Source organism: Botryllus schlosseri, chromosome 10 (assembly GCF_051294905.1).
Source record: "Botryllus schlosseri isolate E-star chromosome 10, Bs_hap1, whole genome shotgun sequence".
NCBI lineage: Eukaryota > Metazoa > Chordata > Ascidiacea > Stolidobranchia > Styelidae > Botryllus > Botryllus schlosseri.
In genome coordinates this window covers 6956929-6979359 of record NC_137245.1, presented here as the reverse complement: position 1 = coordinate 6979359, position 22431 = coordinate 6956929, and the positions used below count along the sequence as shown (strand labels likewise).

Here is a 22431-nt window from a genome sequence, read left to right as displayed (position 1 = left end):
AACGCTGTGTCAAAGGGAATACGAAGCACAGCTAATATTACCGATGGCCAACGAGAGTCTATTTCAGGGGTGGGCAAACTTTTGAGCTCGCGGGCCGCATTCAACATCTGAATCCATTCGCGGGCCGCACTATATAAAATTGGGATTATAAACCAAAACGCAATATTGGTATTTGATTTTATAGTGAGGACATGGAGATATGCTTATTTAAAACAAAACAAACATTGCTTTGATGATATCGTACACGCGTCAGAAACAGTGGCGAGATTTTAAAGGCTGGTCGACCTCAATAACCAATTCGTCAAAACTATAAAGATGAAAGTCGGTTGTCCAGATTCTTAGAACAGGATCGAAATTTAAATCTGTTCATAGATTTACTAATCCCGCTTTTGGTTCAGATCAAGGACACACAATGTTGACAGCATCATAACCATGTTAGCTTTAAACATGCTTCTATATGTGTGGATAACATTTAAAAACCCTAATTCTACGCATACAGAGAACGAATATACCTACAACACGCGCGAATCGTTTTTCATAAGCACATCACTGAAATAATTAAAACTAGTGTTGAAACCTTTCAAACTGCGTGGGCTCTGAGATATGGCTGTCGCTCCAGAAATTGAACATAAAAATAATATGAGAAGTATTTACTTGAGAACAGTGGTTCGCAAACCTTTTTAAAACACGCCCCACCCCCCACCCCCTTATGATGGTGAAATATTTCGCGCGCCTAACGGATAGTTTGATGACATGGAAGGTTACGACTGTGGATGAGAAATTTTTAAACATGAAATTCAGACTGAATATCGAGTCATATTTTCAACTGGATGTAAATCGCGCGAAGGGCGAAAATTTTATTAGTTGAGATCAGCTTCGCGCCCCTCCTTCAGATGCTCTCACGCTCCCCCGTTTGAGAACCACTGCCTTAGAATATTCATGGTGAAATATACTGAGAAGAAGTTTAATCAAGTCCCTGCATCAAATTGATTTTTAGTACGCATTTTATCAATATTACTCCTAATAAGTGTTTTTAGACTCTCGCGGGCCGCATGCGGCCCGCGGGCCGTAGTTTGCCCACCCCTAGTCTATCTTAACATTATCCTAGAACTAGAATACAACGAGTTCAGGTATACATATATATATTGGAAAAGCCGCACAAATACGGTAATACAACGTGCCTGAAGGTTAAACGTAACTTGAATGTTAACAGCATTGTAATTATAATCAAAGATCAACCAACACCCTGTCATTATCGGGGCTTTGTAGCAGTCGTAAGTTTGATACTGCTCCAGTTCAACCCCGGAGCTCATTGATATCACTGCTTCGGCTCCAGCTCATCCGGCTCCGGCTCGGAAAAATATCGAATGGTTATGTTGTAGTCGTCGCAAAGAACCGTCATTTTGTGAGTATGCAACGTCCTCTCCCGTGTAATTACATCGAGTCGTCTGTCAATGACGTCGTAGCCGCGCGAGAACGCACGTTACTCCATGTCATCGCTACGTACACATTGTGCACAATGTACAGCATAAAACATTGACGTGAAGTATCATATTGCGCTCGGTAAATTCAAGCCATACACTGTAATTCAATCTTGAAATGGTGCGATTTGTTCAAGTGTAACTGCAAAAATGAGCGAATGTCACGACCTTATCAGCGGAAATCCACTTTCTACCAAATACCCGATGGTTTGAACTTCGATATTGGTGCGCTCGTTACCAGCCCGTCCGGCCGTCGTCGATCATGTTTATTGGAGTAAAGAAGGTTCCCCTTCAAACGAATCGAATCAACTTAGAATTATTGCCAATGAGAAGCTGGAGTTGCATCAATATTTGACAACTTAATTCAACGCCGTGTACTGTACATTGTACAAGTAAGTAACGAATGAAATTACAAGCTCACAAAGGACCTTCATTGCGCCACAATTCAAGAATACGAGTGTATCAAGCAGACAAGAATGAATACACAAACTTTGATGATTAAAAATTTAGAAACGCGCATCTATTCACTAATAGCCCTCTTATATCCAACAGCGGGGTTACGGGCTCGGACATCGCATTGAAAGCTAGCATCGAGAGAATTGTATGCAGACATCAGTGGCGTTCTGGGCTGCTTCGATGCATTTCCCTACTTCGTTATTGGAATAAACGATCATGCGATGGAATGAATTTCAATTCATAGGCACCAGGCATACACATTAACACACTGCCCAATGTCACGCTACGATTAAAAAACCACGGACAAAGAAAGTGCATCTGCTCATACATTTCAGAAGGAAGACGGTGTTTTTCGGCGTGCGGCATGCGCGCCTCCAAATCAACATGAGCAGCAAAGTAACGTATTTTTAACCCCTTGCGTCGCTTATATATTTGTCTCATTACTAGTTAGTTAAATTTGCTCAGCATCAAGCATCAATCCCGTTTTATGACATACATTGTGATCATGGTGATTTTTCGAACTAGACAATTGGCCATCGAATCGTATCAGTGCTGATAACAAAATTGCGGGCATGATGAATACACAATACTCATACTATAGTAATTACGGAGCAAGCGCGGCATATCAACTTTACCAAGGTTTGTATGAACGTGAACATGAGCAATGTTTATTGAACATGGTCAGTTACCGAAGGTGGTGATAACGAGCCAGCAATTCTTAATTTTGTGAACGATTACCGTAGCATTATGTGGATTCTATGTGAATTCAGCCATCAGTAGTAGCCTGGCATCTTATGGAATACACCGGAGCCAGAACTACTTTCCAAACAACTGGCTCCAGCTCCGGTTCCGCCTCCAATTGGATTTCATGGAGAGCTCCGGCTTCATCTCCGCTGAAAATGCGCGGCTCCGGGGCTCCGGCTCCAAACCCATGGTCCCTTCATCACCAGGTAAAAATGACTGCGATCACAAAGAAGTCATTCGGATTTTCATTTGTGAACGTCCCGTCTCGTCTCTAATTTGAATATGTTGAAGGTATATTGGCAATTTAGTCAAGTCAGTAGAGTATCCGCACTAGATCCATAATAGTATCGAACTGGAATGTATGTGGTAATTGACCAAGTTGAAAATGGATTTACGACAGATTAGTAACGATAACTACGCTCGACTCGATACCATCGCATAAATGAGCTATGGAGGCATTTGATAATTTAAACATTTTACTAGTTTCTATTACAAAAGTCTTATTTTTCAGCCAGTTCTGTTACATGAATTCATCGATAGTATGCAGTAAAGCGAGCCGGTGACAGTTCCATTCGATGGGGCATAATCCAACTAAAGACCAGACCATTAAGGTTTTTTATGATTCCTGTTCTGGCGAATTTTAGCACTATCCATTTTCGTTCACGACGTTTGTAGGACACCGCTACGCAGGCTAGATGTCTGGGAGGTGCCGAGATAAGCGTCAACACCCATGTAGCAATTCTTGAGCCGACCTCGGTCGGGTCGGACTCTATCCGACAGTCCATTGATGTCGCAGTTTCGGGGCGTACCTCTACGGTATTCCAAACACTTAAAGCGTATAGCTTGGCGTACAAGTTAGTTACAGCAATTCTCCAGTGCAATCGCCAGATCTCGATTGAAAACTCATCCAAATAAAGACTGTTATGCTAAAATATCTATCAATGGAGTGAAAGGTTAGTCAGGATAAACCAGCCAATTACGATCTTAATGCGGATAAAGTTTCAAATAAGACGTTCTTCAACTCACTTTGTCCGTGTGCTTGATGTATGATTGCAGTGAATAATATAAGTATGGCTACATATGCCATATCTCCTCCAAACAATCTCTTGCGGGTTCCGATAATTATTTTATTAGGCTACTATAGCTCAATATCGAACTTTGATGAAAATATTCACTGAAGAGCAGACCAAAATAACAAGGCGTCATGACACGCATACGTTTATTTACGCCAGGGGTTCTCAGCCCTTTCTTGGCAGTGGCCCATTTTCCGGTTTAAAAATGTGCTGTGGCCCACCTGATATATTAGAGTCATAATCCTGTTTAATGCGTGGTCATGGACAGCGCCGATATGCCTATTTCTCAAAAATATGCGCATTTTTCTCTAACAGCTGATATTTAAATATCGATCCCCGGGATATGAAATTGCGCGAAGCGCGAAACATTTTTTAAGTTGAATAAATATCCTCCAACAAACGACCAACGACATAATATTGGGCCCCTTCGAGTTCCCCAATTGGCGGTGTGGGTGGGGTAGTTACGGCCCTGGTAGATCATAAGCTAAAACTCCTAAGTATATTATTTTCGTCCGCTCCTCCATTCGCGTCGTGAAACACAATGATCAGATCCCCACACTGTGTGATTTGGACTTTAGTGATACGATTGTGGGGAATATTATAGTCATTCTGGGCCAGCATCGAACAATTCATTGGTGGATGGGGTACTACAGAGAAGTGAAAAAAGATTTTTCCATATGCATGATGTACTTTGTAATGTTTGTATGTCTTGTACCAAAACAACGTAAGTTGCGATGTCAGAATATTCAATCCAATGATACAATCCATTCCTGTGACTTTTTCATTATGTACAATGATTTCCAGGCCGGACATTTTAAACCGACTTCAAAGATTAATGCGCTCCGATAAATCCTCAATCCATTAAGATTCGTTGCGGTGGTGCAGTATACATCCGCCAGAAGTTGCTAATAATTTGCAATTATGGCTATATTTAGCTTACAATAATACGGCCTGCCGACGTACAGTAAATCTGTACATCAATTTCACTTCATTGCGAGTTCATTGCATATCCCTTTCAACTGCATACGGCATATGACGCTGCCGGAATACTTGGTTACTTCAGCATTAGCTTCCAGTTATTATACGCTTGAAATTATTTTAGTTGCTGTTAGCCGTAGGTTGTCATAGCCAGTAGAAAAAGCCGCCGTTTCTCCAGAACGTTTTCGATTTGTACATGCTGACTTCATACGTGCACTACGTCTAATCAGGGTCGGATGAAAAGCTTTGTAGCTATGTAGCCTACGTATAATTAGATAATACGAATATATTTTTAGCGAATAACATAAGAAATATAACTAAACTTACATCAATTCTGAAATTTTCTAAATAGCTCTGTGGCCCACCTCAAAATGCTCTGTGGCCCACCAGTGGGCCATGGCCCACCCTTTGAGAACCCCTGATTTACGCCTACCTCAAGCTAAATTGATTTATCTGATTGCCTGATTCGGCAATATTTACTAATTAAAATCCACTGGTCATATTGATACCCTGCCAAGAATGTATTTCGGTCTTTAGCTGAAATTAATAGAATCTCTTTACTGCTCTTTGACACTATTGCCCTGCTATCTATGTATGATGCATGGAATAGTACAGAAACTGCGAGTAACAATACGGCTTTGCTCTTTTACGCCACAAATATCCAAATCAAAAGCCTTCGCGGCGTCAGGCCTAAGCAACTTGAGAAGCAATGCCAGACTACCGTCACGCTATGCGCTTGATCAAACTGCACAGATTCACCAGAGCTAGACGGGTAGATGCCCAATAAGATCTGTAGGCAGTTAGTATCGTGACTAAATTGTGGACCTATTTAAATGATAAACAGATAGCATGATTCAGAGCAGAGTACTATAAAGTGACATTGACCACGCCATACAATGGCTGTTTTGGACGCTAAGAATCAACAAAACTAGCAAATTATTTTACTTCCGATAAACAGCATCGTCGCTACGCCATCATTGTAGCTCCACGCCAATAAGTATATTACGAAAAGGGAGAATGTACCCTACGCAAATAAGTATAAGCCTGTACGATGACAATTGCGAAAGTCGACATAGTCACAAAGTCGTTACGTATCCATTCGTCATGCAGCATCGAATTTCCCAAATACCATAAATATTCCCAATATTTCAACTACGTGGTGTAATTATTTAGTACATGTAACAATTGCGGCATATTATATTGCAACCATTTTAATATATATCACGAGTATTGCATGTCGTAGTATGCGTTAATCTGCCATCGAAATTGAGAAGACTTTATATACCTGTGTAACACAGAGAACAGGTGTATAGTCTCATAGGTTCATAGTCCCATAATCCCATAAATAGTTCCACAGGTATATAGTCCCATATCGTCCCAGTTATGATATAGCTGTATTGCTATATCATAATTGGGAGGATTTTTTACCTAAAAAAACGAAATAATTTGAGCTAAAAATAAAAATTTTGTCATTTTATAGATCTTAAAAAACCTAATACTGACCAAATTTTGACTTACGTATGAAAATTAGGAGTTTTCCCACATAATGTTAGAATTGCGCTCATTATTTTCATTTATGGTTGGAACTGTCTTTCCTTACGAAGTAGTTTGGCCGGAAAAAAAATTTTGACCCGAAAACAGACAAATTTTTACAATTTTTACATGAATTTGACGAAATCTGGCCCTATGAAGAATTCTAGTAGTTACATTACGGATTACGGTAGAAATAATTACAAATTTTTGTAGTACAACGAAAGATTATTATTATTAATAATATGGGTAAAAGTTGTAGTGGCGCTTATCTCCCTGAAGGGTCTGGTGCACCACGGTCTGAAATTACCTCCTGGTATAAGTTCCCTTGCAATGTATTTCAACCTCGTCTATATACGAATCAAATCTTAAAGGATTCTACAACAAAGGATAATTTACTACATTCTCGGGTGGAAAGTGTCTGTCCTTACTAACAATGTTCCCTCTAAGCTGCGCACGTGCGCAAATGCGCAGTGCTGAAACGGTCTCTGCGCACAGAAAATCTACGCTGCGCACAAAAAATCAGAAATGATGTTTTTTTTATAGTTGTTGCGCACTGTTGTCCAATGGACCACGAAGGCGCGCAGATTCGTGAAAATTAAGACGGAACATTGTCAGGGCCAAATAGCTTTATCACTAAAGTCTGAAATCGAGGTACAAGTGCGCCCCACAAAGGTAACTATTGCGCTACGTGAAGAAATAAGAATTCACTATCACGTGCGCCTCACGGAAGATATTTTTTAGTGTGGCCTCGTACGCGTGAGCGATACTGATATCATTTCAATAGCGCATTATTTTCTGGGAATGGCGAAATAACATGGTTTAACAAAGTTATAAATATTAATGGGCTAGCTCGAAGTTAATCTCCGAGAAACTAACGAATAGTCTTCTCCGCGTGGCATGAACATTGCGTAAGATTTACTCAGGTCCGTAACTTTCGCACACAAACCCCCCAATTGGAGGGGCCGAGCTCGATGGGGGTCCAAAATTATTTCGAGAATTAACATAAATCATGGTGTATTTTTTTGGAATTTTCCAGGAATTTTTTTTCGCGCTACGCGCGTTTTATAATTGTCAGATATCTGATTATTGGGTACCCTTTCCCAACAAAAATTACGCATGATTTATAGAGATGGGCAGTTAAGCGTAAGCCATTACCACACCATGACGCGCCAAGACATATGAAGTTAAAGGCTATATAACATGCCACTCCAAGAAGTGCGCCAGAACGATCAGCAGTGAGAAAACCTTGGGCGAAAAAGACTGCCCCGGTGCTGACCGAAAACTTCGATATATACAAATATTTGTGTGATTGTCCATGTCCATCGGCGCCTAAATGGCTGGCGCCGAATATTCCTGTCCTGGCAATCCGAGTCCCAAAACAAGACAAATGCCATATCGAGGGAACATTATTTTCCAGTTAAGAAATACCAATTTGAAATCGTGTACGTCTTTTACTTTAGTACGTTTTGACGATTTCAACATCTTTTGACATAACAGATAGGGGTCACGAAATAGCATCATGTAACGTAGTCATTATATCAACGGGTACGCCCGAAGATGTTTTATTATTATTTAGAGGGCATATCTATTCCAACACATCTCACTGGATCAGCTCTACCGGTAAATCTGATTATGTGAGCAGGGAGAGGATAAAAATTGATGGCAATATATATGCAATTCTCGATCATATTGTCCGATGCAATCATGAACTACATAAATTTTTAGCGCTTCGCGCGTTTAGGGACGCTGCTACTAACTGGGCACCCAATGTAGAAGATAAGTACCGGAAAAGCCTAGAGCCCTAGGGGGTCTGGGGGGGTTTATCACCCTATTGTAGAGTGGTTGCGCACTGTTGTCCGAGGGCCTGCGCAGTGAGTTGGCGTGTTTGCGCAGGCTCTTGAAAAATTAGAGGGAACATTGCTTACTAAGTAGCTTGCCAAGAATGGAGAAGGAACGTTCAAAGCAGCAATTGTTGGCAGACAACTCTGAAGTTGTGCGTACACTGCTGGTGACAAACCGTGTTGCTTCATTCTGGCAATGCTGTCTACTAGGGATGGTGTGAACGCGAGGTGCACGTTCGCTTTCTGTGTGTGAACCTCGGAAATTTGGAGGTTCGCGTTCACAACAAAACCTTGGTGGGTTCTGCACTGTGGACTTTTTTCATATATTACAATTTTCACTTCAATATGACATCTTTGGTTCGAATTTATTGCATTTGAACTGCGGGCCACTCTATGTATCGAAAAATCAACACAAAACGAGCATGCACCTTGACAATTCTAAACATTTTACTTGCTTCGTTACAAAAGTTTGCTCGAAATATCCAGCTTTCCGTTTGTGAATATTTAGTGACTCTCAGCTGTGAACTTAATCCGCAATCACACAACATCAAGAGCATAATACACTACATGTAGTCAGCGAATGATGCTTATTCAGCCAATCAATGAGATTGATATCGTTTTTTGATGTAACAAACCTAGCAGGCGTACGGGGTCAATCTTGACTTCATATGTTTACTGTATCATTGACACCAAATCCGTGCGATTGACGTATTGGCTACAGCCGTATAACTTGTGGGGTAGTCGAAATTGTTGGCAAAGCGACGGATGATATTGATTTTATGGGAGTATTAAATCATCTGATTGCCTATAAGTTGATACATTTAGCGCGCTAAATCGCCAATATGTACTTCAGCATTGTGGCATTATGTGACCCGAGTCGTCACTGGGTATCGTGCACATTAATATAGGCTGTAACGATAGCGTACCATCGTTGTTTAGAAGTACCAAGCCATGCGTGTGATTCTGAAGTAAGCCATGCTCTTGGTCTGCTGTTGTTCATATTTAATTGGCATATTTAGTAATTGTTTACCTTTCTACAGGCATAATTAGTAATTAAGATCAATGATGTTAGTGTAGGATTGTTGCCGGGATAAATTGGTAAGATTTGCATTGTTAGATAGGACGCAGTAGGCTAGTATTGATTCTGTTTTTGTGTAACTTTTAGTTCACCGTATCACTTCCGTATTTCCACTGCAAAAAGAAGATTCATGCGCCTTGGCTTTAGTCAACGAATATATTGAAGGATATACAAGAGTGGATTTGGTTGTGGTACGCGTTGACTACCGGGAGCCTTGCTACGTAATTCGAGTTGATCTTGAAGAGCCGCAATATAGGCTATCACTTCATTGAAAGATAGGGTTGGAATTAGCAATATGACGTCACATGACGTCATGAGGTTCACGTTCGCGTTCACACAGAACCTTTGAAAAGGGTTCGCGTTCACACGAACCTGAACCTTCCAGAGGTTCACACCATCCCTGGTGTCTACATCACAATTTTTTATCATGCGCTTTTCTCTTGTTTGAACAAAATTTGGTATCGCGGTCCGAAGCATATGTCAGAGCGTGTGAAAACACCCCAAATGTCCAAAGTGCTCATGGCTAGTGCAATTAAATGATGTATTGAGGTCCCCAAACACTATGCACACGACTCGCAGTACCTCATTCTCAATATTCATCGGACCAGGGCAGAAATGATATTTAGGCCATGTTTTTTCCATTCATATTATAACAATAAATGATGTATAAAGGTCACCAAACATTATGCACACGGCTCGCCGTACCTCCTTCTCAATATTTATCGGACCTGGGCGGAAATGATGTTTCGTCCATCTTATTTTCCATATAAATTCCTAGCCCGAGTAAATGTCATGTCGCAGCTCAATGAAAGTTCCAGCGTAAGCAAGCACAATGATGTTGCAGATAAGAATAGGCATGTTCTCTCTCGGTTGATTGATGCAATTAAATTTATTGGATTGAATTGCCCCTTCGGGGCCCCGAAAAGAAGAAATGCTCTCGTAATCAGGGGGTATTTTCGGATCTAAGTAAATACTCGGCTTCCATTGATAGCATTTTGCACGACCATCGCGACACTGCGACAGCAGCTAAGCGCACTTCAAATAGTAATCAAAATGATGTGATTTATTCGATATATCAGATCTATCTGCAGCATTTGTTTTCCGAGATAGATGACACTGAATTTCTACCTACTCAATCTGACGAAACTACCGACATTACGTGTATGACACAGCTTATCGTAATTTTACGGTTCACGAAATTGGGTATGTCAGTCGAACGATTCCACAGCTTTGAGGCTGTTGACGAACGGACGGCTGTCAAAATTTCTTCCGCATTGAATAAAAACATTACAACCCTAATCAGTTAAGTCAAAACTTATTGCGCAAACCTACGACGGCGCAGCAGCCATGAGCGGTTCGCGACATAGCGTAAAAGTTTTATTGAAAGAAGTTTAGCCGCATGCGCATTTTTTGCGTTGTTACGCGCATCAGTCCAATCTTGTAGTAAAGGAAATGTGATCAGTAATATTCTCTGTCTAGATATTCTTTGCAAATCTTTCAGGTTTCTCCCCCTTTTTCTCTGTTTCACCAAAGCGATCTGATTTATTGCGCGACATATGCAAATACCGGCTCCCTAGATGCGCATCAACACTGCTGTGAACTTCCAATCCATAGTTGTCCAACGGGTGTCAGATAGTAAGGTGAAGCTTCAGGAATGCTTCTCCGCGACTGAAAGCTCTCCAGTCTGGGATGATACTTCCATACGTCAAGCGGTGGGGCTTAGACGACTCTTGAAAGATGATTAATTTTTGTTCTTTTTAAAGCTTTCTTGTGACATTTTCATGCACTTCGATACGCTGTATACCACTGTTCAGTCGCGTATCACTGGTAGCACTACTGCCCAGTTGTGTATTGCACATAATTGTGAGGCAATTTCGCATATATCCGGGAAAATGTACAATTCGCCGGTGATAATGCGCTTTTACGTCGTGGGGTAACTGTACAAAACCTGCTTGTTGACTGTTGAGGCTTACGAATGCTGCGATATACTAATGTCTCAAATCCAACATCGTCAGAATAATGACCAGTCGCTTACTTTCGCCCTGTTAAACCCGAGAAATTTCCTTGCCTACAAAATTCATTTTTCCTCTGGTCTACTGCAGACCGTGCCTCGTTATTGCGCGATGATCGACATTGCTCGGTTGAAGAGCGAGTTGAGTTGTTTGTATTATAATACATCTTTTTCTGAAGTTAAAACTACCAGTGAACTTCCCAAATTTCATTTTGGAAATTCACTTTTTATCAGCTTTGCTACAGTAACTAGGTTTTTGAATATCATTTTGACCACCCCGATTTCTTCCGCGCAATTCGAGCGCAGTTTCAGCACATTTAAACGCATCAAGACCTTTCTCAGAAACAGGATGGGTCAAGAAGATAGGCTCGATGCGTTGGCTGTGCTCTCGATTCAGAACGACGTAATTCTGGGTATTCCAAATCTCAATAAACTCGTTATTGAACATTTTGGTACTAATAAATCTTGCCGCGCACCTTACTTATACAAGCAATAAAGTATGCGGATAGAAGGACTACTGTACAACATGTTCTTTCAGAATAATTTCGAATACGTGAGCCCAGGTAACTCAACCAGCATGTCCATGGCTATGGAAAAGTGACTGGTTTTCATCCTTTTCACTCGAAGCACACTGAAAGCTAATTTACCGGCATATTTTGTTATCGGGCTATGGAAAAAAGAAGTGAAAAATTCATTTCCATCAAATAATTTCTTCATGAAATTGCTTAATGCGATATGTGCTAGCATTTTAATGAACACAATGCTTGGATTCATGCTTGAAATCATGGTAGGCAGACTCGTAATTCATCTTCAATGGATAGCAGCTGAGTTTTTAATGTTTACCGTTTATGGGTGCGGCACTTCCCTATCTTTCATTGTATCGCAGTCTTGTGATGTCTAGAAATAATGAAAATTTATGAAAAAACTTGAACTTGAATCAGATCAATCTTTCGTAAATCCTAAAATTGTCTACCTATAATTGTGGCACGTCAAAAGTCTACTCGCTGCAATATTATAAAGCGACAGCTTTTACGATGTCATGATGCATTTTTCTCTCGCATGATGCCTATACCTCATTATTTTGACAAATTATGCCCAGCACAAAAACAATTTTATTCAAATACCTGAAAATGTGATTTCGCTCGTGCAAAGCGCTTGAATAGTACCGTAGTAAATTACATATTCGAGATGCTTGTGGAATGCCAGTATGCAAGTTACCGTCAAATTCGGCCTACTTGGAAATTATAAATTGAACACCCCCAGCGGCGGCTCGTGACAATATATGGTGGTGGGTCAAGGGCTGCAAACGACTTGTCAACATGACGTCGCAATGGCGTTTTCCAATGTAAAAAAGTAACTTAATGATGGTCACATGAATTTCTCGATAACAGTGATTTTTTAACTATAGTTTTTGCGAAAGGTTCGCAGGTGAGCCATGACTTGAAGTGTGATAACAAATGTTTTAGTAATTTTTCTATTCATATGATAATTAAAAAAAAATTACCTCGAATAAGAATCGTCCCTATGCCACGAATCAATAATCTGGGCGCACAAGAAGCAAGCGTTACTGATTTCGCGGTAGATATTGCGCAAGCGCCGAGTAAGACTACCTACACAGACTAACCACCGACAAATAACATTAGCACGACACTCTGTGACCTTTCAATTGCACCATGCTCGGCAATTCTGTAAAGTGTTACATCAGCTCCTCCGAACCCGATTTGTATGGTAGCATTCGTGTCCCGAAAGCGGAGTGAATAGATTGGCCTTAGTTTTTCTAACCCTTCGAAAGTGTTTCGTACTCGACCCTGGTGTGTTACGACCAGGTGATAGGAATCCAAAGCGGTGGCAGCCATAAACGTGAAACATTAAAAACTCAGCTGCTATCCATTGAAGATGAATTACGAGTCTGCCTACTATGATTTCAAGCATGAATCCTAGCATTGTGTTCATTAAAATGCTAGCACATATCGCATTAAGCAATTTCATGAAGAAATTATTTGATGGAAATGAATTTTTCACTTCTTTTTTCCATAGCCAGATAACAAAATATGCCGGTAAATTAGCTTTCAGTGTGCTTCGAGTGAAAAGGATGAAAACCAGTCACTTTTCCATAGCCATGGACATGGTTGAGTTACCTGGGCTCACGTATTCGAAATTATTCTGAAAGAACATGTTGTACAGTAGTCCGTCCATCAGCATACTCTATTGCTTGTATAAGTATGGTGCGCGGCAGGATTTATTAGTACCAAAATGTTCAATAACGAGTTTATTGAGATTTGGAATACCCAGAATTACGTCGTTGTGAATCGAGAGCATAGCCAACGCATCGAGCCTATCTTCTTGACCCATCCTGTCTCTGAGAAAGGTCTTGATGCGTTTCAATGTGCTGAAACTGCGCTCGAATTGCGCGGAAGAAATCGGGGTGGTCAAAATGATATTCAAAAACCTAGTTACAGTAGCAAAGCTGATAAAAAGTGAATTTCAAAATGAAATTTGGGAAGTTCACTGCTAGTTTTAACTTCAGAAAAAGATGTATTATAATACAAACAGCTCAACTCGCTCTTCAACCGAACAATGTCGATCATCACGCAATAACGAGGCACGGTCTGCTGTAGACCAGAGGAAAAATGAATTTTGTAGGCAAGGAAATTTCTCGGGTTTAACAGGGCGAAAGTAAGCGACTGGTCATTATTCCGACGATGTTGGATTTAGGACATTAGTATATCGCAGCATTCGTAAGCCTCAACAGTCAACAAGCAGGTTTTGTACAGTTACCCCCCACGACGTAAAAGCGCATTATCACCGGCGAATTGTACATTTTCCCGGATATATGCGAAATTGCCTCACAATTATGTGCAATACACAATTGCGCAGCAGTGCTACCGGCGATACGCGACTGAACAGTGGTATACAGCGTATCGACGTGCATGAAAATGTCACAAGAAAGCTTTAAAAAGAACAAAAATTCATCATCTTTCAAGAGTCGTCTAAGCCCCACCGGTTGACGTATGGAAGTAGCCTATCATCCCAGACTGGAGAGCTTTCAGTCGCGGAGAAGCGTTCCCGAAGCTTCACCTTACTATCTGACACCCGTTGGACAGCTGTGGATTGGAAGTTTCACAGTGTTGATGCGCATCTAGGGAACCGGTGTTTGCATATGTCGCGCAATAAATCAGATCGCTTTGATGAAACAGAGAAAAAGGAGGAGAACCCTGAAAGATTTGCAAAGAATATCTTGACAGAAGATATTCCTAAACACATTTTCTTTACTATAAGATTGAACTGATGCGCGTAACAAGCGAAAAATGCGCATGCGGCTAAACTTCTTTCAATAAAACCTTTACGCTATGTCGCGAACCGCTCATGACTGCTGCGCCGTCGTAGGTTTGCGCAATAAGTTTTGACTCAATTGATTAGGGTTGTAATGTTTTTATTTGATGCGGAAGAAATTTTGACAGCCGTCCGTTCGTCAACAGCCACAAAGCTGTGGAATCGTTCGAATGACAAACCCAATTTCTTGAACCGAAAAATTACGATGAGCTGTGACATACACGTAATGTCGGTAGTTTCGTCAGACTGAGTAGGTAGAAATTCAGTGTCATCTATCTCGGAAAACAAATGCTGTAGATAGATCTGATATATCGAATAAATCACATCATTTTGATTACTATTTGAATTACGCTTGGCTGCTGTCCCAGTGTCGAGATGTTCGCGCAAAATGCTATCAATGGAAGCCGAGTATTTACTTAGATCCGAAAATACCCCCTCATATTGCCCGATTCAGTCATGAATTATAGAATTCGCGCCTTGTGCGTTTAGGCCACAAAAGTTTACTCACTAAATGGACGCCTAATGCCAATGATGATAAATATCGTTAAACAGTAGGCTACCCAGCGTGAGGGGGGTCTGGGGGGCGAAGGCCTCCAGAAGCAAGGATTACCACCCTGTGGGGGGCCCAATACCAACGTTTGGGGGGGGGGGGGCTGACGAAGTGTTGTTACGGCTCTGTTAGTAACATAATTATTGATAGAATTCAGTCATTACCTATGAAAGAATGTCGCGCTTCACGCGACCATGGCATGACTGCAAACTGCACAGTTGCATGACATAATGGTTATCAATTTTAGAACGTAGTAATATAAGTATTGTTTGCAATGTGACCTAATTCGGTTCGCTCCTATCGGACGACTAAACAAAAGTTATCAACATTCCAGTTGCCCGAGCAATGGTTCTTAAATCTCATGTGTCCCTTTGGCCTAAAAAGTTGGCCACCCTCGATATCGATAAAATTATTCATTACTTGCAAATTACAATTCAGCTGTGTAGATCAAGAAAATAGCAATATGCATTTTCGCGCTGCAGTCAAAATTGTTGCAATTTTTGGAATCATACCATGATACTGTGACAGAGCAAATACATTGGCTGCTTTTGTAAAATTGTAAAATTGCTGTAAAGATAATCAAACGGTGCTTCCCACTTGAGAAAATTAAAAATATCTGAAGTGTAGCTAAGATGTTTTGGTCGAACAAATGATTAGGAAAGACTGCAAGTCCTGGTCCATAAATACACATGCAAGTGCAGTATGTTTAGTCGACGGTATTTGGCTACTTACTAAATTTCATACATGGCCAATGTCTATTTGTAGTAAGAGTGTGTTGCGTGTAATCAGTATAGTATGTAATGACAAATTTCGTAAGTTCAATATCTGTAATAGTTGCTGACTCATACACATGTGCAAGAGCTACACTTGGCTTTTTCATCTACATTTTAATTACACAGGACTGGATATAAGTCATATTTGACTGATTCATACATATTAGGATATTAGAGAGTCCATGTTACAAAAACTTTATAAAATATGAAAAAGAAAGGATATTTAGCAAATCATTCTTTCATGTTATTTGCATAGTGAATTATCCGAGCTGTGCCATATTGAAATAATTTTGAATGCCACCGTTAATCATATGTTTGCATATGTTTAATGGTTGTATGATAGTCATTCAACCGACAGTGTGGCATATAATTTTTGAAGTAAATTGGTAATACTGTTGGGGTCGGAGTCGGTACGTTTAAAGACTCAGGAGTCGCAGTCGGTATATTGTAACTGTGTGGAGTCGGAGTCGGAACCGGAGTCGGTGGTAAAATTTACCGACTCCACAGCCCTGCTGTACACGATACCAAGCGACAACTCAAGCACATTATGCCGTAATGCTAAAGTATATGCTGCCTTTTTGGACGACACCAAATGTATCAACTGGAGCAAGCAAATGCTATAATAATCCCATAAAATCAATATCTTCCGTCGGTCTGCTTACAATTTCGACTAGGACTCTCAAGCAATGTTCCCTCCAGTTTTGGACGAGTCTGCGCACACTCACCAACTCACTGCGCAGACCCTTGGAAAACAGTGCGTAACGACTAAAAAAAAGGTCATCACTTCGGATTTTTTGTGCGCGAAATAGATTTTCTGTGCGCATTGACCATTTCAGCACTGCGCATTAGCGCACGTGTGCAGCTTAGCGGGAACATTGCTCTCAAGGGAATATGAGCGTGTGACATCACTTCATCAGCCCCCCATCAAAAGAAATGTTGGTCTTAGGCCCCCCATAGGTGATAAACCGAACATGGGGAGCTTCAGGGGGCCCATGGGGTGGGGCTTCGCTCGCCAGACCCCCTATAAGGTAAGTCGTGTTTGCCGCGACGTATAACCGACATTTGTTGTCCTGTTTACTGCAGTGGTTCTCAGCCTGGGGGCGTGAAAGCATCTGAATGGGGACGCGAAGAAGCGGTCAACTGAAATTTTTTTCGCGCACTGCGCGATTTTCATCCAATTCACGCGTGTTTCTCTCTATATAGACCGAATTTCATATTTTTGAATTATCTCATCAACAGTCATAACCTTCCATGACATGAAACAATCTGTTGGGGTTGCTAGCATCCCGGTTGGATTTTGTGATATGACGATAAGGGGGACGCGAAATTTTTCACTATTATAAAGGGGGGAGTGTCTAAAAAAAGGCTGAGAACCACTGGTTTAGTGAGATGTATTACTCCGTCTAAACGCGCCAAGCGAGAAAATTCTCAAAATTTCATGATTGAATCGGTCAATATGATCGGGAATCGCAAATATGTTGCTATAAATTTTCTATCCTTCCTACTCACGTAATGAGATTTTCCGGTAAAGCTGAATGAGGTGTCTTGGAAACTATAGGGCCAGTAAATAATTTTAAAACATACTTCTGCGGTATAATACCTTAATTGCATGATTTTGTTTCGTGACCTCCTGTCTGCTCTGTCAAAAGATATTGAAATCACCCAATCGTACTAAACTAAAAGACGCACACGATTTGAAATCGGTATTTGTACACTGGCAAATTAAATTTTGCTTGCCCGTAGTCATTTATCTTGTGGGGTTCCGATTGCCAGGACAAGAACATTCAGCGTCAGCCATTTAGGCACATATGGACAATTAAACATAGGCCTATGCATATATATCGAGGTTTTCAGTCAGCATAAGGGCAGTTCTTTTCGGCCCAGGTTTTCTCGCCGCCGATCGTTCTGGCACACTTCTTGGAGTCTCATATATATTACATGGCCTGAAACTGTATATGCCTTGGGGCGTAGTAATGGCCGGCGTCGAAATGGCCAATTGTATAAATAATGCGTACTTCATCTTTTTGGGGGAGAGTATACCCAAGAAGCCAGATAATTAGTAACGTTCGCGCCTTTCGCGAATTTTTTTTTTTTTTTGAAATTTGTCTAAATTTTCAAAAAACCTCTATAATTTAAGCAAATTTACGAAATAATTTTTGGCCTCCTTCGAGCTCGGCCCCCCAATTGAGGGATTTGGGTACGGCAGTTACAGTCCTGCTTACACCCTAAAGGTCCAGGCCTGACCGGGCAATGTATTCGGCGTCTGACTATATTGCTACATTGATATTAAGCAGAGTGTAAAACTGGTTTCTATATTTTCTACCGAGGTTACTCCATAAACAAGTTATTTCGCAGCCAACACCCCAATCGCATGGACGTGGTTTTTATGATACAATAAACAATAAATATATCAAATCAAGATGGATCCCGTACGACTGCTAGATTTTTACACTAGACAACGATATATTCTTCATATCTATTTCATTGATTGGTTGAATAAGCATTATTCACTGACTTCCTACTTATAGTGTATTTCATTCTTGATTTCGTGTGATTGCGTATCAAGCTCATAAGCAGAGAGTTACTAAATATTCACTAAGGTAAAAATGAATATTCCGAACAAGAGAGCATTTTTTATGCTGCTATCGCCATGCATATAGAGTGGCCCCAAGTTGAAATGCAAAGAATTTCAACCAAAGATGTTATAACGACGTGAAGAAGTGTAGCATTTGAAAAATTTCCCAGTGCAGAACCTACCAAAATTCATTTGTGAACGTGAACCTCTAAATTTGTGAGGTTCACACACAGAACACGAACGTGAAGGGCACGTTCACGTCATCCCTAATGATCACCCGTCTATTTTTTTAAGCGGTAGTTCTCATTTTGTTGTCATGACCAATTTTTTGGCGTTGACGATATTAGGTGGCTCAAATTCTGAAACTTTGCGACCGAAAAATAGTCTGTTGAACGACATGATATATTTGACTCTGAAAATACTTATTCATGTTGCTTGTGATCAGGGTTGATATTCTCATTCAAATATAGCAATAATGAGCATTATGTGTGGGCGTTTAGGCAGAAGTGGTTAGTAACAAAGTCGGATTACTCAAGTAGCATTTGCCTACATTCATTGTTTACTTAGTTTTTTACTACTTCCACTTCTACTTTTCGGAAAACGCGTGTTCTTATTAGATATCAGATTTTGTGAAGTAGTTGTTGTTGTTGTTGTTTATTGAACAGTATCTGGCACTTATCGGCTATTTGGTCATTTGTGCCCAGAACATGAATGTTGCAAAGTTCGTTGGTCTTTTTCACTTTTGTACGCTTCGCGGACGACTTCCAGTCTCGCACGCATATTCACCATCTTTCACTCTCACTTCCGTGCGTCCACTTCAGTATCTGTTGCTGTCGATTATTCAAAGCTCGACTTCACTTTATCCGTCTGGGCTTTTCGTACGACACCGCTCAAGCAGTGAGGTCGGCGATGAGGAGCCCAGCTAAACCTCCGACACATAGAAACATGGCAGATTTGTGAAGTAGTTAATAGCATTGTGATATGCGTCTATAAAGTTTGTGAGTGAAATTGTTCAAACAACTAGCTGAAATACCCCGGAGTTACGGTAATTATTCATATTTTCAAAAATTACATCTATTTGCAATGGCATTTGCCATTTTGCTTGAGTCTCGAAGATGCACTCTGCAATTTCAGAAGTAGCAACCTTCGATCGGGCAATAAAATTATGCGACGTCTCGACTAAATCATCTTTGAAACAATTAGATTACTTCGATATTAGTATCTATATTGCATTTAGAAAGTAAGTACCAATCAATGATGGTTATAATGAACATTGAACAATTTGATTCCTATCTGGCAAATTATAGGCAGTCAACCTGATTTGCACCACAGTTGGTGGTGTCAATATGCTACTGTCCAGATAGGTTATGATGAGCAATACATTACACAAGTTAAGCTCATTTTTATCACGAAAGGTAGCTTCAACCCATGGAGCGTTGGTGTTTTCAACTATATTCATCCGATACTTGTATTCGGTATTCATATCTCGCATTGCTCAACTGAACTGTCGCTTTCGATAAGGTTAGGTAGGCTACTCTGCACCCACACTTATACAACACTGTGCTACGATTCGACTCGCCTTTACCGAACAATGTGGCTTGGGGTGAATGACTCGTACTGTTTTTGCAACGTGTATCGGTTATATACGAGACTCTTTTTCGATATGTCCTATTTTGTCTTAGTCTCCACAACAATGGCGACAGCTGACACAATACCGATAATCCTTTCTTTAATTCAATGGTTTTTGCTCATCGCCCTTTATACCAAAACGTACGTATTTCCATTCAACCCCACATCTACTTACACAAGTTTTCACATACACCTTTGAGCGTACGTGGCGATATAGCGCAGTGGTATAATCCGCGGCTGCAACACGAATGGGTGCGGGTTCGAGTCTGACCGAGATCGACTTCTCAGTTCCGATACCTAAGTGTTGGAGGTTTACCTAGGCTCCTCCTCGCCACCTCATCCGCGTCAGCGGTGTCTTCCAAAAGCCTAGAGGTGGGCCGTGCTATAAGTCGGCAGTTACGGAAAATAAGAAGAATATCGCTCTGGTGTAAATGACCATAGTAGTCGACAAACACCATGAATACCCTAAAACAAACAAACACCTTTGAGCAGTAGTCGAATTTGTCGCTGCCTCTACGTAATATACAGGTAGGGTTGCATTTAAAAAAAACGGTGTTTTAAAACACTTTGTTTAAAACATGTTTTAAACTGTGTTTTAAACAAAGGCCTTTTTAACAAAATCGTTTTTTTTTCAAGTTGTAAAATCATGCCATAATTGTGTAAACACTTTCCAAAAAACATGTTGTATGAGCGTATACGGACAATTACCACCCGATATAGCCGACTTATATCAATATGGGAAGGTTGGAACCCTCAAAATAGTGGGTTCAGCATTAATTGTACAGATATTTCGTCAAATGAGCTATCTTTACCCTATATTTAGAATTGTCAATTTGGGCGTAGCATACAGATAATAAAACCAACTGATAGTGTTACACTACCAAACGTACATTTATTTTATTGAAGCAGAAATTATTAAAATACGAAAACACCTCGCATCGAAAGAATCCATCAATATTACGATAGTATAAATGTGCACCATTTCAGGGGTCGGGGTTGTCAAACTCAACTGGCATCGTGCGCCGGATTCAAACCTTCAGATCGCTCGCAGGCCGCACCAATGTGAGTGACTTGCTCCTGATGGTCACTAGAGGGAAACCACAAACAGCACTGTTTGGCGGTTATAATGTGGCCAATGAACGTAATCTACATTTGCTGTCCCGGGGCAAGTGTTTCTTACTAAAACACCCAATATTGCTTGGTAATGTGCTGGAAAAGACACACATTTTTCAATTTACTTAGAATTGCTTCGCAAAACCGGACGCGGCCCACGGTCCGCATGTTTGAAACCCCTGATCTAGGGACATGATTCCCGCTTCGGGTGCGAGTGGTTCCGGATTCAAATCCCGGATGATCCCGTTTCTTTGTGTGTTTAATATCTATCAATTAATTCAGGAGATATTTCGAAGACAATAAATAAAAGTGAACCTACTTGGGGCGAATGTCGGCTCGTTGGTCTAGGTCAGGGGTCACCAACGCGGGGCTCGCGGGCCCCAGGTAGCCCGCAGGGGCCAGATGAGTAGCACGCGAGCCTGTTCTAAAAATAGATCGAATAGCAGCACCAGCAGTGAGCTTTTATTTATTTATATTGATTTAGCTAATCTTGTTTAAATCGTACTACCATTTACCCTAAGATTGACAACTAGTGGAGAATTGGGACAGACTGTGACCGCGCGCCGTATGTTGCGCGCCCCTGGCATAATGTATCGTATACGAACGAGGGGCTGGGATTTTTCCAAATCTACCAAGGTATCAATTCATTAGCGTTAAGAACATGCGTAAAGCCGTTAATGCAAGCCTTCTCATGCTGATGAACTTACGCGTGAGCTCAACTTTCGCACTCTAATACTCCCCCTCCCACACACATGCTGAAGAATCACATACAGTCACTATCATTTGACGTAATAAGCAAGTTGTGGAGGATTGTGGCAGACTGTGGCCGGGGGCCTAATCATCATGTACGATCGGAAACTCTCTGCAGACCGCTCAAAATTACGTCGCGGGCCATATGTTGCCAGTCCTTGGTCTATGGGTATGATTCTCATTTTGGGTGCGAAAGCTCCCGGGTTCAAATCCCGGACCATCCCGTTTCATGAGATTACTTTTTTCTTTGTGTATTTAATATCTATCAATTTAGGAGATATTTCGAAGCCAATGAATTAAAAGTGAGCATACTTAGGGCGCATGTCGGCTCGTTGGTCTATAGCAGTGGTTCTTAACCTTGCCTCCAGCGCCCCCCAAGGGGCGCTGGCGATTTTGAAGGGGGCGGAAGCGCTCAGGGGGCGATATGGGAGGCACTGGAAAAAAAATGGCTTCGCAGTAGATGATGTGGTGGTAGGACATATCCTTAATGAGTAGGCTATTCAGAGCAAATTA

At 41.0% G+C, this 22431-nt stretch overlaps 1 protein-coding gene across 2 annotated transcripts in view; it reads right to left on the bottom strand.

Annotated features, from left to right (window-relative positions):
• Nucleotides 1-3885, bottom strand: part of LOC145449011 (uncharacterized) — a 42862-nt gene extending 38977 nt beyond the window's left edge. Inside the window, exon 1 of one of the 2 annotated variants that reach the window (XM_080327473.1) lies at nt 3708-3885. In XM_080327473.1, the coding sequence (XP_080183599.1) occupies nt 3708-3768 (61 nt within the window). In that variant the 5' untranslated portion in view covers nt 3769-3885. The remainder of the gene's footprint in view (nt 1-3707) is intronic. The other variant, XM_080327472.1, reaches the window with a different exon arrangement.
• Between the last annotated feature and the right edge of the window lie 18546 nt (nt 3886-22431).